Source organism: Ambystoma mexicanum, chromosome 5q (genome assembly GCF_040938575.1).
Source record: "Ambystoma mexicanum isolate Mex_15411 chromosome 5q, UKY_AmexF1_1, whole genome shotgun sequence".
Classification (NCBI taxonomy): Eukaryota; Metazoa; Chordata; class Amphibia; order Caudata; family Ambystomatidae; genus Ambystoma; species Ambystoma mexicanum.
Window position 1 is genome coordinate 1,403,469,774 of NC_090933.1, and position 16,556 is coordinate 1,403,486,329.

The window sequence follows — 16,556 nt, forward strand, 5'->3', positions numbered from 1 at the left end:
GAAGCCCTAGGTTTGAATGGAAATTTTGCTCACGGCTACAGCTCGAAGTGCTGGACGGGATTGCAGCAAACTTGTGCGAGGAGCGTCAGCAAGCAACTGAAAGCATGCCTTGGCAAATCTGTCCTGTGTTTTACTTTTTCCAACGTGCCAAAATGTAAGAACACTAAATAGTGATATAGCTTTGGTGCCTGGGCAGTGGGCCTGCCCCTCAGCAAGGGCAAACGCCTTCTCTGATTTGCTCATTGGGGCATGCAGCATGGCCGAAGCCCATGCCCCATGGATTGTGGAGACTGGCCATGGCTGCAAGCCATGAGGAATGGCCATTGGTTTTATGAGGGTATAGTGGACACTAAACTAGGATGCAGGGTAGATTCAGTGGATAACGGCTGTGGCTTGGTGGGGCTTGAGTCAAGGTCGAGCCTTATGCCTCAGGCAATTCAACCATGACTTGCATCCCCAGCATGCGCTGCTGATAATGACACATATTAGTATGCGCTGCAAAACATATGTTTGCTAAACGAGGTTCATAGTTCTTTCATATACGTTAAAAGAGGAATTAATAACTTATGTACATTGATGTAACATGAAACATTTTCACTAATAAATTTGTTAAAGGGTTGCACTAATAAAAACGTATCAAATTCAGAGAATAAAACGTTGTTAAAGGGGCGTCATGGTTGTAAGTAAAATCAAAAAGAAACATAACTCGTGCCACCACCATGTACTACTAAGACTAACACCCAGGATTCAAAGATGACATCACAAATGGCATCCTTGATGACATCACTGATGACATCACATATCAATTCTGATGAAAAGTCCCTTCAAGGGGTTCTGTTTACAATGTTGCGAGCAGCATATCAAGGGTGATCGGGAGACCTCTCATGAACTACTCCATGTATCAAAAGATGTATTTATTTGAACCAAAACGTTATATTGAAGTGTTGTTACTACAGCAATGTAATAATACATACACATAGGCAATGCTGCAGCATGGACCATTGAACTGCAGTATTTTTTATCTGGTAATATTGGCCAGTAGTATCATTATTCCAAGCCTATCAGAATCTTGACTAATGTTAAACTTGGAATTAGCAGCCAACAATACAAGAATTACTAAACATGTGTTAGTACAAAAAATCCATTGAAGAACATCAATGCATACATATCTGAGGCACATTCAGGGAAACTCTAGTTAGGTGGAAAGAAACACCATGGCCAGAAAGTTACAATAAGAGTTCATCATCATATATAAAAAGCAATTGTCTGTTTGGGGCCTGCTTATTGTCTCATGTATGTGCACCATATGCACAGGCCAAACCCTAAGGAAAGTACCTTAAGAACAAATGACAAGGTTAACAACTAGATATACAGCACCTTTAGAATTTTAAAATGCTCACTGTCACTGAACAAAAACAACCAACCCGGATATGTGATGTCATCAGTTATGCCATCAATGATGCCATTTGTGATGTCATCTTTGATTTATAGTTGAATAACTTTCCATAAGTGGCAAATTTCTTGGGCTATCCGATTTTAATTATACTTAATAAAAAGAATGACTTGTCAAAAATGTTTCATATTGTACATTTAGCCACCAGCTTATAATCATAGAGGTTGCCAAGGAACTTTTTTTCTCATTGGAGAGCCCTTTTTAAAAGGGAAATTGAATTATTCTGTCAGAGATGCCTTTTCCATCAGGCACAGTACACCACAAAGCTGCCTCACGAGGCTGTGTCCTAAACCCTAATTGAAATTACAGTAGCATTTTCTTGTAATCTTTTCACCACAGGACTGGAATAGGATTATTTCTAAGGAGTCATGTTGGTGTCTTCTTACCCAAAACATTTCCCTGCATGATTGTAGGTAACCCGTGTTTTGTAGACAGCAAATGGAACACGAGATATTGGATAAAAGGAATATGTTTACTCCTCATTAGAGATGTCTTTTACCCTCATCCTGTTATGAGTGAGCGGCTCGTTTTAGGGAGATTCCTGCTGATGTTTGGGGGGGCTTGGCATCCCACAGGTTAGAGGTGTGTATACTCCTTTATAATATCAAATTTAAAACACTCTTTGTGTTCAGAATATCTTGTCTACTAAAAAATCTCTTTCTTACCAAATCTCTGTGCCAAGGGCCAAAGATTAACCAGGCACAGTAGGCCTGTTTTTCTCCTTACCATTAAAGAAAGGAGCTATCCATGTAGCAATATTTGGAGCTGTTGGACTGATGTGCTGAATGCCATATGCCTGCAAAGCCAGAAAAGCAATGCCCGGAAAGTGTGATGCCCCCGCTCCTTTGGACAAGAGGTGCATGACCATTTGCCTGACCAAGACAGACTCTCTGGAGCCATTTCTGTGACCAGTTGCACAAAGTTCTTATCTGTAAAAATCCAGATTAAATCAAATTTGCACTGACCACTGTTTGTGTAAGGGCAATGATCCTTCAGAACATTGCTATTAGGTAGCACTGTAGGAACTTGCATTGGCCACTGGAAACCTGGTACAATGCCAAAGAAGTGAATGCCTTGCAGTGGGTAAGACTAGTACCTTTATGTCAGTGTTGTGTGGAAGATGAACTTCACACAATCATGTGATGATTATTATGTGAAAGAGCTGTGATCACCAATGAAGATCACTGATGCAGCCCATTTGGGGACTGTTTCCTTCAGTGCTTTTCTGTAATTCCCTGCTGAGACGCACATGCCAAATACTGATCACCCTATGAAAGGTCCTCCTTTGAATCTGAGACCTGCCCACACTTTTAAGCCTGTGACATTATCTCTCCCAAACACGTGAGTAGCTCCCCTTGTGGGTGAAGGGCACCTTCTCACATCAGGGGAAGACAGGTAATCGAAGCAGTGGTACAGCTATCAGGTTCTCAGAGTAGAGACACTTGCGGTGTGTCCAACCTTTGGCCTTTGGGTGGTTTCCATTCAGAGCTCATGGGCTGCTCTCCCTACGAACCTATAAGCGATCCTTCATCCAGGTTTGTAAGCCTGAGAGCTTTCTACACCTCTGAGCTCTCCTCCTTTCTGAGCCTATGAGCTCCTCTCCTTCTGAACCTGCAAACTGGATCCATCTTATCCTGTGAGTGGCCCCAATTGAGTTGACTACCGCCTGACACGGCGAGAGGTACACCACCTTTGCTAGTGAGTGCTTACTATCTGAACCTTTGAATGATCACCGATTGGAGCCTGGGGGCGCCCCAATCTAAGTCTGTGAGTTTTCCCTCCTTTGAGCATTTGAACTATCTTTGCTCTGAGCATGTGAGCTGTTTACTCTGAGACCCTGATAGCTGTACCACTGCTTCAATGACCTGTCTTCCCCAGATGTAAGAAGGTGTCCTCCACCCAGGTGGCTATGCAATGTATTTTCTAGAGTTCTGCCACTCATACCCTTCTCTCCCTCACTGAAAGAAACATAAGCAAACAAGGATTGGCAAAGCCAATAGTTTTGGCGTTTGTATTTTTTTTTTCTTTTTATATTTAGCGTGGAGTGAAGGAATGAGGAAAGACAGCAGGTTGACAGCTCTAGAGGAGCGAAGGAGCAACAGCGCATGGGGGAAGGAGTGACAACACAAGGGGGAAGAAGCAACAGCCCAAGGGGGAGGAGGGACAGTGCAAGGGGGAAAGGAGGAACAGCGCAGGGGGGACAGCAAAAGCAGGGAGGAGGGACAGCGCAAAGGGGAAGGAGCAACAGTGCAAGGGGGAAGGAGTGACAGCACAAGAGGTAGGAGTGACATCGCAAGGGGGAGGAGGGACAGCACAAGGGCGAAAGGAGGAACAGCGCTGGGGAGGGAGGAGGGACAGCACAAGCAGGCAGGAGGGACAGCGCATGGGAGGAGGAGGGACATCACAAGTGGTGGAGGAGGGACATCACAAGTGGTGGAGGACATCTGTATGGTGTCAGTGTTACTGTACGTATCCAATGAACTACAACCTGAAGATGTCCTCACAACGTATTTTATTGGAGAGATGTACTACCACTGATAGTATAAAGATGTCCTCATAAGAAACCACATTGATATTTATTTTGTGGACATCTGTATGTTGTTAGTGGTAGTGCAAATCTCCAAAAAATAAAATAAAATAAACAATAACCAGAGAAAAAGGAAATAGAAATGGAAACAGGTTGTGAGCAGGAGAAAACATTTGTCAGTGGTAATGCACCACTCCAATGAATTACAAGGTACAGATTCCTACACAACTTACGTAATTAGGCAGGTGCAGTACCACTGACAACATACAGATGTCCTCATAAGAAATCACATTGAGCTTTGAGAAGTGCAGTACCACTGACAACATACAGATGTCCTCAAAAGAGAGCTGAGATTTTTTTATGGGGACATCTGTATGTTATCAGTATGTTGTCAGTGGTACTCCACCTCTCCAAAAAATAATCACGTGTATGGTAACAGTATCCAAAAGGGAAACCTACATGTAACCCAAAGGGGCCAGGAAAGTATCTTAAAAATATAGCCCAACTCCCCCCACCCCCTGTGAAAAGAAAGATCACTACACGGCTACCGCTTTGAAAGTGGCACAGACAGGTGACATGGTGCAGTACTTCTAGGAGAAAATGAGTTAAACAAGCCTCTATTGGATTACATCGGCGCAATAGAACTAGAAATAACATTTAGTTTGTCGGCATAATATGCCACAGCATTTCCAATTTTCATGCCAACTACAAAGTCAGCTTTCTGACACCCCTTAACTCTCATCACTGTAGCAATAGTGTTGGTGATAGTCTGGTGGGTGTGCCACCAAAATGCGCCAAAACCGAACAGAGCTTCCGCTTCCATCAATATGTCGAATTCCACAAGAAAACCTTGAAGATCTTGCCATTGAATAATTCTATTCCATTTCACAATTATCCTTTCTATAACATTTATTTTTTCTAATTGATGATGGCACGTTTTGCTGAAATCCATAAAGTATGTTACTTGTCCCACTGAGGGAAACTGTGGAGCATTTATCTAGATGCGTGCAGTGCTTATCTGGAAACTTCATGTTGCCAAAAATCTGTGGGTGCACAGGTGCAAGGCACTTTGACCTCGCACCTCTATGGCTATAGATGTAAGGTTTGAAGTCGCCAATTAAAGTGGGGAATTGAAAATTGAAAAAGAGGGGCTGACTGCAGATACAAAGGTACGTGCAGCCCAGGACTTGAATATGCATTGTGTTCTGGCCTGAGTGGGAGGCTGCGATTAGCCACCAACTCATGTGGATTTAGTGAGCACATTTGCAGATCTCGGCCTTTCCCAAAAAATGCATGTTTCACATTTACATTTTGCAATATTTAAGAAAAATAGAACCGCTAATGTAAAACATGATCATATCTATTTTGGATACATCTGTGATGCCAGGAGTCTCACTAGATCTGTGACAGCCTTGCTGTTTCCCTTATGCCTGGACTGCAATAAAGGCACCTAAACGCTAGGGAAAGAGATGCGGTTCTGCCAGGAACCAAAACGCATCTCGCTGTGAATCTGGTTGCGCTGTACCCTGGGGTAGACCGGCATTGTGAGTGGGCGCTTTGCTCATTTGCATGCCCAGAGGCCAAAAATAAGTGGACAATCTTGTGATTTTGCCCTCGTGTTTGGAAGGGGGGAAGTTAATTCTCTCACAATTTTAAGGTTTTTGTTTAGTGTGAAAAAGAACATCAAAATACATCTTTAGTCACATTTATTAAGTTGTTTAAATTCTCCTTGCATAGAGTTATAAACAATGACAAAACTACACAATTGGAACATTCTTTTTTTAACCTTTTGTTTTAATGCAACTGTACTGACAATGTTACTACATGAGTGGCTGAGCTAATAAATGGCTGCAGTTGTGATTGGAGTTAATTGCCTAGTGGGTGACTGTTCCATGTGCGTAACATCTAGATCATGTTTTTCATTTTTTGTTTATTTAAGTATGTGACAACTTTGGTTTGGGCAATTCTATCGATATGCACATTTCCTAATAGCTTAAAATGACTGTTTGCTTCTGACTTATCTCTTTACAGCTGGTCAGCAAATCTTCACTACAAACCCGGTATATGGGAGCCTGAATGGAGGAACGCGGATAACAATAAAGGGCCAGGGTGAGTGTCATCATTTTGAGTGCAATACAGCCTTTGCAGAGCAGTAAGCAGGATTCTTAATGATTGTATATTGTCACAGAAAGAGCAATATCTCTAGGCTGTCGCTGATTCATTTTCAGATGTCAGAAGTCAGTAGCACATTTAGATTCCCCAAAGAGAAACATGGCGGACACTATATTAAGAATACATTACTATGGTCATAGGTACTTCATGCTCTTGAAATGGAAATAGGGATATTTGATGCGCGAATATCACAGTATGATGTAATCCATTGAATAGGAAGCTGTCCTTCACTCTCTGATACACGTTCACATTATTCAACTCTTGAAAAAGCCATCTGCCTTTTCTGAAGATGTAAGTAACTAATACCTCATCTCAGAAATTCCCTATAAGAAGAGAGTTGGGGTGGGATATAACAGCTTGAAAATTATCTGACGATGAATAACCCCTTTTAGTCTTCGTAGATCTTTCTGCAGCATTCCTTCAACTCTCCAGCCATTTATCATCCAAAAGCAAAAAGATGTGGGTGTAGAGGGTGATTTGATCTTTCTTATTAGAACACACCCACACCCTGCAATAGTTATAATCAGCCGTTAAGCGTTTGTCAAGTGGGTCCCACAGTCCTCTGACCATTCTGCATTTCTTTTTAATGTATATCTACATCCTTTAAATAGCCCTTCATGATCGTGTGACCTGGTCTATCACAACCACAAACATTACACAAATCTTACTACAATACATGACAGCCTTCAATACTCATATAAAAGCCTCTAAACAATGTTCCTGTTATTGGCTGATTGTGATATCACAACTAACCTGTAATAGGACAATTACATCACTACTGCCTTGTGATCAGTTATTGCACTTTGTTGTAATGTCACAATGCCCGCTGCTTCAGCCAGTACAGACCAGCTCTCACTGCAGCACTTCATTCCAGCCGTGACAAACTTTTCAAATTTCTTTATTGTAGAATAGTTTTCTGGGACACTTTACAGCAGCTAACTGTTAAAGAACTGTTTATGGAAGCATGTTAATGTTTATGCTGTAATTTAGCACAGGAGAGCAGGAATCTGCACGCTATAACTTATTTTAAAACACAATAAGAAAGCGTTTTAAAATGCATTTTTTTTAACTGCTTAAAATAGGTTTCTGCAATTGGTTTAAAAAAAAATTCCAAACAGATTCTAAAATGATTCTATGTATCAACAACCAGAAGATCACTTACATTACAATGAGCAAGAGGCCAATTATTAAACGGGATGACAGTGCATGGTCATGTATTATAAAACCGGGATAAATCATCCACCCATCTAGAAGCATATCAAATCTCTGCCGCCGCGTTTAAAAAAGCGGTGATAAGAGCAAAAAAAGAGACACTTAATATAAGAATTACCAATGCGAAATCTAGTTGTAAGGAGCTTTTTAAAGTGTTGAAAGAAAAATCACATATGACAGGCCCCTCTCAAGTCCTGATTGATAAAAACAAAGAATGGTGCACTGAAATTCAATCAGCTATGTCCTTGAAACTAGAAAAAATTAAAGAATCTATTGAGATTAAAAAACTGGCCTTGAATCCATTGGATCAGACAGAAAAAATTCATGGTGTGGCGGTTAAAGAGAAAGATATAGCTAAATTCAATTTTAGTCCTGTCTGAGGAGGAACTTGCAAAGACCATCAGTCAACTTAAAAGTACAAGTTGCAAAGCGGACCCTTGCTCTGCAATCATAATTAAGGAATGCTTACCTACGCTTAATCCGGCACTCACTACATTTGTGAACACCTCCTTTCAGACTTGTTTGGTGCCTGACAATCTAAAAAAGGCATGGATAACGCTGCTCTTGAAAAAGCCGAACCTGTGCCCCCTTACAGCCTCCAACTATAGACCAATCACGAACACTGCGTTTCTCTTGAAGATATTAGATCGTGTTGCCTCCAATCAAATTTCTGTATTCCTGGAACAAAATGATATCCTGCATAAATACCAATCCGGTTTCCGGGCCAATCATGGTACCGAGACGGCCCTTCTAGCCGTTAAGTCTCATTTGACTCAGGAAATGGATAAGGGCAAGATCACCCTTTTGATGATTTTAGATCTTTCTGCGGCTTTTGACCTGGTGGACCATTCCATCTTGTCCACCAGGTTAAGAGTAAATGCTTTTTTTCTCTGAGGCAGCTATCCATTGGATCTCATCATTCTTGCAGCACAAACAGATCAGGGTGGCTAGTGAATCAGCAGAAGCCAATCCTATGCTCCTATTGTATGGAGTTCCTCAAGGAGCTTGTGTGTCACCTTGTTTTTATAACATCTTTATGATCCCCTTCTTCCAGATGCTGGAAGAAGAGGGGATCATATTTGCGAATTACGCAGATGACACGCAATGCGCCATACCCATTTCGGGTTCATATCAAGAAGATGAAGCCCTCATCAACAATATTCAGGATTGGATGGTATCCAATGGCCTTGCGCTGAACAGTGCTAAAACAGAGCTTATGTTGGTAGGCTCCCCCGGTAAACTAGAAAAACTGGATGTTCATTTTAAGTGCTTCACCGTGGATAATTGTGCTATCCAGATTCTCCCCAAGGTAAAGATCCTGGGTGTATATCTAGATAAACACATGAATATGAAGGCCCAAGTGAACAATCTGGTCTCATCTTCATCTTATTTTATCAAACTCTTTCGCCACCTGCGACCGCTGATCTCGGAGAAAAATGCAGAAACCCTGGCTAGATCCATTATTGGCTCAAAATTGGACTATGGATGCAGTCTCCTAGTAGGTATCCCGAAAGGAGAGATTCAGCGGCCCCAAGTGATTCAGAATGGGGCAGTAAGAGTGGTAAAGGGCTTAGGTAAAAGGGACCATGTCTCTGAAGCTCGTAGGAGCCTGCATTGGCTACCGATTGCAGCAGGAGTCCTGTTTAGGCTCCTTCTTATTACTCATAAATGCATTATGGGTCAAATGCCTTTATATTTGAAGGAGGAAATTGTGCTAAAAGACAACGTGAGGACTTTAAGATCTGATCACACCAATATTCTTAGAGTCCCTCGGAGTAACTCTAATAAAGCAAGAATGGGCTCGTTTCAAGTAGCGGCTCCCATCGCATGGAATGCCTTGTCGCCCACCCTTCGAACAATGGCATCAACAGAACATTTCAAGAAACTGTTGAAGACGTTGCTCTTTATTTAAAATTCGGGTTCTTATGTGACCTCTTTTTATCTATTGTCTGTTTTGTTTCTGTTAGTGAGTTTGCGCCCATCAGCCTACGGGTACCAGGTGCGTGTTACAAATTGCTTAACATAACATAAAACGACATAAAATATCCCCAACCATGCGTACACAGGGCATTGCCAGTCATCTCAGAGTCCTGTGACCTTATAAAGGAACTCAACCTTCTGCCTATTTCCTCCATTTGGAGACAGAGCTCTCTGGTGACTTGAAAAATGCTTATAACGTAAGGTAGGTTGTACTTTATCCCTTATATATCTAAAGTGACATCCAGCAACTAATGTTCATAATGTGTTTTAGTTGTATCGTGGCAACGCAACGTTGAATGGACCAGGATTTATTCAAATTGAAATCGCCTGAGATAGATATCTTCCTAGAACATAAACAAGAAAACGTCACATTCGAGTGTGATTGGTCCTTGGATTTTGAAGCTTGAACCCTGCATGCTAAGGCAATAAAGAGCTACCGATCCAGATCTGTCCCTTCTGCCTTAGATTAGTTGCATTCAGAGTGTTAACTATTTCCATTTGGATCTCTGAAAAGGCTGTTCCCTTACCACCTATAGGATATGTAGACAATTACATTATTTTGATTTATATCTGGGGTGACCAATATATGGATCTGAAAGTTTTAAGCAACTTCAGAATTCTGCATATTTATATATGTAAGCTCATTACCAAAGATTATTTTCTTACAATATCATCTCCCACTCCTGGCTTCTTTAAATTTCATGCAATTCTTTTATTGCCAATGCTTTTGTTAGAAATTTCACAATAGAGACAGAAAGGCTGTTGAAAATTCCATATTCCATAGCATTTCTATTCCAAAAATGTTCCCCTTACTTTCCCAAAGTTGATAGTGAATTGCAGATTCAATACCAAATGAATGTATTAAACAAGTTCAAAATTAAGAAATACAACTTCTAATGTGTGTGCTCTACCTCTACCCAGTAGAGCTGGTAATAATAAAAGAGACCTATCATGTGTGAGATAATGATGGCTAAACTGTTTAACGGTCCAATCTTGTAAATAGGTTTAATATTTGCAGTCTAACAGGTGATGTCAAATGCCATCAATCTTTAGAGATAGCAACTATAAAGGGCATTATGTGAGGAATCTGAGGGTGTCTTTCCCTGAGATATCCTCCTCCCAAGTGGCCAGGAAAAGGCTGTTGCTAACAGATCCTGAACCTGGGAATGGATATGCAAGGGAAGGCTACCTGGGTGGAGGAGACTTGGGAACAAGAGGTGAGGTGCCCGTGGGTGAGACACAGTATCCCCCATTTCCCTTTCATAATGAGTACACAATCCCTCAGGCCTTGCCTGTTTTTCCCATAAATCATACCCCAATAGACACCAGTAAGGTACTGGAACGAGGAGGAGGCAAGCAAGAGCAATGCAAAACCCCCAAGCCGGTGGTGATCGGTCTAGTCTTTTTTGGACCAATCAACCTGGCAGGAGGTTTAAAAGAAGCAAGAATGTGGAAAATGGTGTCAGCTGGTGTCTCTGGTCTGGGTGTCTTTATTATTGCTTCTGCTCTTTCGGGTGTCATCGTCCTTCCTTCTTTTAATATTAGCTGGCCTATATTGTAGTACTTCTTCCTGGCAATATTCCATCATCTCTTTGTCAACTTTGTACCCTTTCTCAACCAGTACTGCCATCAGCTTTACTGAATCTCGCCTGCACTCTTACTCTGTGTTGCTGCACACTAAAATGTCATCTACCTATTGCATTACTGTGTCGTCAAGTTGTATGTTTCCCAAGTCCATCTACAACACTTGGTTAACCCTTTAAGTGAATGGGTATTTCCCCCCAGTGCCAATGCCTTTTTTGGTGATTTCGGTATGTGGCCATTCAATGGCTTGTAACTTTTTTGTTACACGAGATATCTCAGCCATATTTGGCTCCTTTCTTTCCCACATGTAGGCATCCTAGGTTGCTGTAGGGGGTGAGATGAAATAAGCAAAAAGGGCAAACATTTTGGGTTTTTTCAAAAAATGCCAATAAAACGATGTACAAAGAAGCCTGTGATTTTTTCCTTGTAAGAGCTAGGGACAAATGGTTTGCTGTGCTGAATTCCCCAATTTCCTGTCTTTCAAGAATAGGTTGAGTGGAAATGAAAATAAAAATATTTTGATGTGGTTATCAACTGTTTTGTGAGAGGTAGGCGATTTTGGCCATTTTTGCCAATTGGACATGCATGGACGGAAAGGAAGAAAAGGGTAGGAAAGCCGAATTGGAGGAGAGAAAGGCATATATTTCTGAAAAGTAGACAACATTCCAAGTTTAGGAAGGGGTGATTTGCGTAGGTCAGGCAACAACTAGGTAGGGAAAAATGCCATAGATTGGGGAAAATTACCAAAAAAGGTATGTGGTGGACATGGTTGGCTTGGTACGGCAATGGCTTCTATGAATTTTGAGAAAAGTAATGCTCCGATACATTCCCCCGACTCTTGCAGTTAGGAAAGCGCACATTTTTTGTAGTGTTTTACAAAACAAGCAATACCACAAGCCAAACACAGAGCCATGGTACACAGGAGTTTTATGCTTACGTCCTGAACAGACGCACTTAGCATGTGTAAATCTGGAAAACCAATGTGGTGAGGAACAGCAAGCATACTTTTTTGAAAGAGCACAGGAAAACCCTTTCAAGGGTAGGTGACTTGTGCAGGTTACAAAAGTGTATGGTGCCTAAAGCAGCGACTAAATGTAGGGCACATTTGGGAAATTAAAGGGCTGTGTGACAAAGGGCACCAGCAAATGGGTCAAAACGTTATGAAAACCACACAAACACAACAAATGTTATACCTTTCCGCATTCCCACAGGTGTCCCGATGAAAACAGTATTCACATGTGGGGGTGCACCTACCTGAGCACCAAGGGGAAATCCTAAAACACAGGTAACCCCAAATCTTTCTGCAAACGGACACACCATACAGATATGGGCCTCGGGTGTCCAAGCCACCAAGGAAAACAGGGAAACCCATCCATTTCCGAAAAGAGGACACGTGTGGGAATCCGCAGAGGTATGATTTACGCAAATCGGCCCAGAATGTATTACCCAGACACCCCCGCAAATTCCGAAATGTGGGGGAAAAAAGCATTTTCCGCATATTTCCCTCAGCTCACCCATCGAAACACACCACCAACAACACATGGCCTACCGTCCCGTGTTCCCACAGGTGTCCCGATGAAAACGGTACCTCACATGTGTGGGTGCACCTACCTGGGCACCAAGGGGAAAGCCTAAACCAGAGGTAACCCCAAGTCTGTTTTGACACGTGAATTTCACATTTTCGGCCGACGGGCACACCATACAGATATGGGCCTCAGGTGTCCAAACCACCAAGGAAAACAGGGAACCCCATGCATTTCCAAAAAGGGGACACCCGTGGGAATCCTCAGAGGTGTGATTTGCGTAAATTGGCCCAGAATGCATTACCCAGACACCCCCAAAAAGTCCGAAATGTGGGGTAAAAATGCATTTTCTGCACATTTCACTTGGCTCACCCATCGAAACATGCCGCCAACAACACATGGTCTACCGTGCCGCGTTCCCACAGGTGTCCCGATGAAAACGGTACCTCACATGTGTGGGTGCACCTACCTGGGCGCCAAGGGGAAAGCCTAAAACACAGGTACCCCCCAAGTCTGTTTTGACACTTGAAATACACACTTTCTGCAGACGGGCACACCATACAGATATGGGCCTTGGGTGTCCAAGCCACCAAGGAAAACAGGGAACCCCATGCATTTCCGAAAAGAGAACACCCGTGGGAATCCGCAGAGGTATGATTTGTGCAAATCGGCCCAGAATGTAGTACCCAGACACCCCTGCAAAGTCTGAAATGTGGGGAAAAAACGCATTTTCTGCACATTTCACTCGGTTCACCCATCGAAACACGCCACCAACACCACATGACCTACCGTCCCGCGTTCCCACATGTGTCCCGACAAAAACGGTACCTCACATGTGTGGGTGCACCTACCGGGGGCGCAAAAGGAAAGGGTAACCCGCTGGTAACCCCAAGCCTTTCGCCACAGCACATTTTGTTCATGTGGGCAACCTACAGATTTGGGCCTAGGGTGTCAAAGCCAGCAAGGAAAACAGGGAACCCCATGCATTTCCCAAAAGAGGACACATGTGGCAATCCACACAGGTCTGCCTTGCGCAAATTGCTCCAGTTTTTATTAGCCAGACAAAGTGTGATATTTGGTAGTGAAAAAACACAATATTCACTTTGTCTGGGGTTCTGGGTAATAAATTCTGGGCCGCTTCGTGCAAGTCAGACCTCTGTGGATTACCACGGGTGTCCTCTTTTGGGAAATGCATGGGGTCACAGGGACACAGGGAAATGTCTCTGAAATTGGCTGGAAATGAAGACAATTCTCAGACATTTCGCTCTGGCCACCCACCGAAACACACCGCCAACAACACGTTGGCCTGCATGGGTGGCGGGGGCACCTCATGCAGGCCTCCCTGGGCCACCTACAAATGGCTGCGTGAGGTACACCCCCCCTCCATTTGGGGTGGGGGGGAGAGGGCCCCCAAACATTGTGGGACAGCCCCCCCCCGTGGGTGGAGCAGTAAGGTTTGGGCACCCTGGGGCCAGATTGGCACACCAATGTGCCCCTCTGCACCAAGGCAAGTTTCGTAAACAAATAAAAAAATGGAAAATGGTACACTACACTTTAGGGGCACCCTAAACTGCCAGGTAATTTTCTTATGTAATGGGGGTGACCCTCTACCCCCCCCCACACCACATGCAGGGGGGGGCATCTCGTGCAGCCCTTCCTGGGGGCAGATGCCCCTTCCTAGGAGCAGATATCTGCCCAAAGGGAGGGCTACAAGTGGTGCCCCCATTTCCCCCTGGGGTGAGGGGGAGAGGGCCACCCCCCTTTTCTTTAAAATATATCCCTGGTGGCTAGTGGCCCCCCCACTCCCACCCAAAATTCCCTTTTGTTTTTGTGCTTTTCGTTTTTAATTTTTTTAATTTTACCCCCTTCCCTGGGGGCAGATGATCAGCCACCTGCCCTCAGGGGGGGCCCTAACCTGCAGGCCCCATCCTATGGGGGGGCCTGCACACTTATTCCTGGGGTCCCCCCCATCCCCCATTTGGATGGGGGAGCCACCTCATGTACTCCTGCCTGGGGGCATAAATCTGCCCCCAGGGATTGCTACAAGGGGTGGCCCCCCTTTCCACTTGGTGTGGGAGGGGGAGGGCCACTACCATTTCGGGGACAAAAAAATCTCAGGCCCCCCACCCCCCATGTTCATTTCCATTTTTGTGTCAATTTTTATTTTCCCCTTCCCTGGGGGCTGATGATCAGCCATCTGCCCCCAGGTTTGTACACATATGTGCCCCCATGCTTTGGGGGGTAGGGGGGGCGAGGGCTGCTTACTGTAAGCAGCCCCCACCTCCCCCCCCGCATTCAAAGACATCCCTGGTGTCTAGTGGCCATTGCTGCCGGCGCATCGAGCGCCATGCGCCCGATCTGCACGCAACAATGCTGTCACAAAGGGTGTCGTTGGAAAGGGGAGAATCTCCCCTTTCCAACAACACCATTTCCGAAAAAATACCTGGTGGCTTTGCCCCCCAAGATCCCTCCCCCTTCCCATCACGTTTTTTTTCATTTTTTTGATGGTCACCTCTCTGCCCCCAGGGGTCATTATATATGTGCCCCCATGCTTTGGGGGCCAGGGGGGAGAGGGCTGCTTACTGTAAGCAGCCACCCTCCCCCCCACATCACAAACATATCCCTGGTGACTAGTGGGCATTCCTGCCCGCGTATCAAGCGCCCTGCGCCCGATCCGCAGGCAACAATGCTGTTACAAAGGGTGTCATTGGAAAGGGGACATTCTCCCCTTTCCAACGACACCTCCCTCAATCTCCGGCTTGAAATACAGCCGGAGATCGAGGGGGAGAAAGGTGAACCCACCTTCGATGTTCACCGCAGCAGCCCGAAATGGCTGCTGCGGTGAAAATGACTTTCACTTTCACGTCAGCGAGCCCTACACACGCCGACGTGAAACTGAAGGTAATCCAGCCCCCTGGCAGTGAGGGATAGCTCTAAACAAGGTGCCAAAAAGGACAAGCTATCTCGTCCTTGGCACTGCGTATGCAATGTCAAGGACGAGATACCTCGCCCTTGGCACTTAAGGGGTTAAAGACTGAGGGGCATTCATAACACCCCTAGAGTAACCAAGTATGTTTTAGTTTAATCCTGCAGTAAGTGAATGCAGTCAAATACTGAGATTCTCCATGCAAGGGAATGGGAAAGAAAGCATTCTTTAAATCAATCACTATGAAATATTTAGCTTTGGATGGGATGTTACATAATATTGTGCCTGGGTTTGGAACTAATGGAAACTCTAACTCAACAATATTGTTCAGGGGCGCAAGTCCTGAATAAATCTCCAGGACACGCCTCTCACTTTTTTCACTGGGTACACAGCCGTGTTACATGGGGATTCTGAAGGCACTAATATCCTTTGTCGACTAAGGTGGCAATAGTGTCATAGATACCCTCGTCAGCTTCTTTTGACATGGGATATTGTCTTACTCGAGGTAAAATAGCTCCGTGATTCAATTTAATTTTGACTTCCACCACTCCTTTCAATAGATCAATGTCATATGGACTGCTGGTCCACAACGTGCTTGATACGAACGCCAAATCTCCCTAGAAAAAGGATGGTACCTTTTTTATTAGTGACATTCACTGGGGTATCTCCCCTTTTTCAATTTTTAACTGATATATAAGACTTATATCAAACAGCACTTAGTCATCTGAGTCGTTGTCTGTAAACAATCTTTCATCTGCTAGGTCAGTCAATCTGTGCCCTTCGTCAAGACCTGTGACTGTCCTCCAGTTTTCATCTTCCTCATGAGCCCTGTGTAAAATTGTTTTGTCTTCCCTCACTATTTACTATTTCAGAATCATTTGTAATTATCTGCTCTTCTTTCACATCTGTGGGTACCTCTGGTCGAAAAGATATTCGGTGGGTAATGGCAATATTCTGCCCTCTATTCTTGGAAGCTACGCTAACAATATGTGTACCCCGTTAAGTAATACTTCTGGGTCCAATGGCACTTCTCTTTGTGCATCCTGACCATAAAATGCTGTTATGAATTATTGTGCATTCACATAGTGAATCCCTGCGGTAGAACATATTATCAGTAAATGAGCCTGTCATGTTTAATTTGGTCATCAAATCTCTCCCCAATATGTCAACTGGTGTATT

The 16,556-nt window shown here is 43.9% G+C and overlaps 1 protein-coding gene across 1 annotated transcript in view; it reads left to right on the plus strand.

Moving 5' to 3' along the window:
* Positions 1 to 16,556, plus strand: part of LOC138498459 (fibrocystin-L-like) — a 1,772,245-nt gene that overhangs the window by 77,197 nt on the left and 1,678,492 nt on the right. Inside the window, exon 3 of the mRNA XM_069622209.1 lies at positions 6,012 to 6,089. Within this exon, the coding sequence (XP_069478310.1) occupies positions 6,012 to 6,089 (78 nt within the window). The remainder of the gene's footprint in view (positions 1 to 6,011; positions 6,090 to 16,556) is intronic.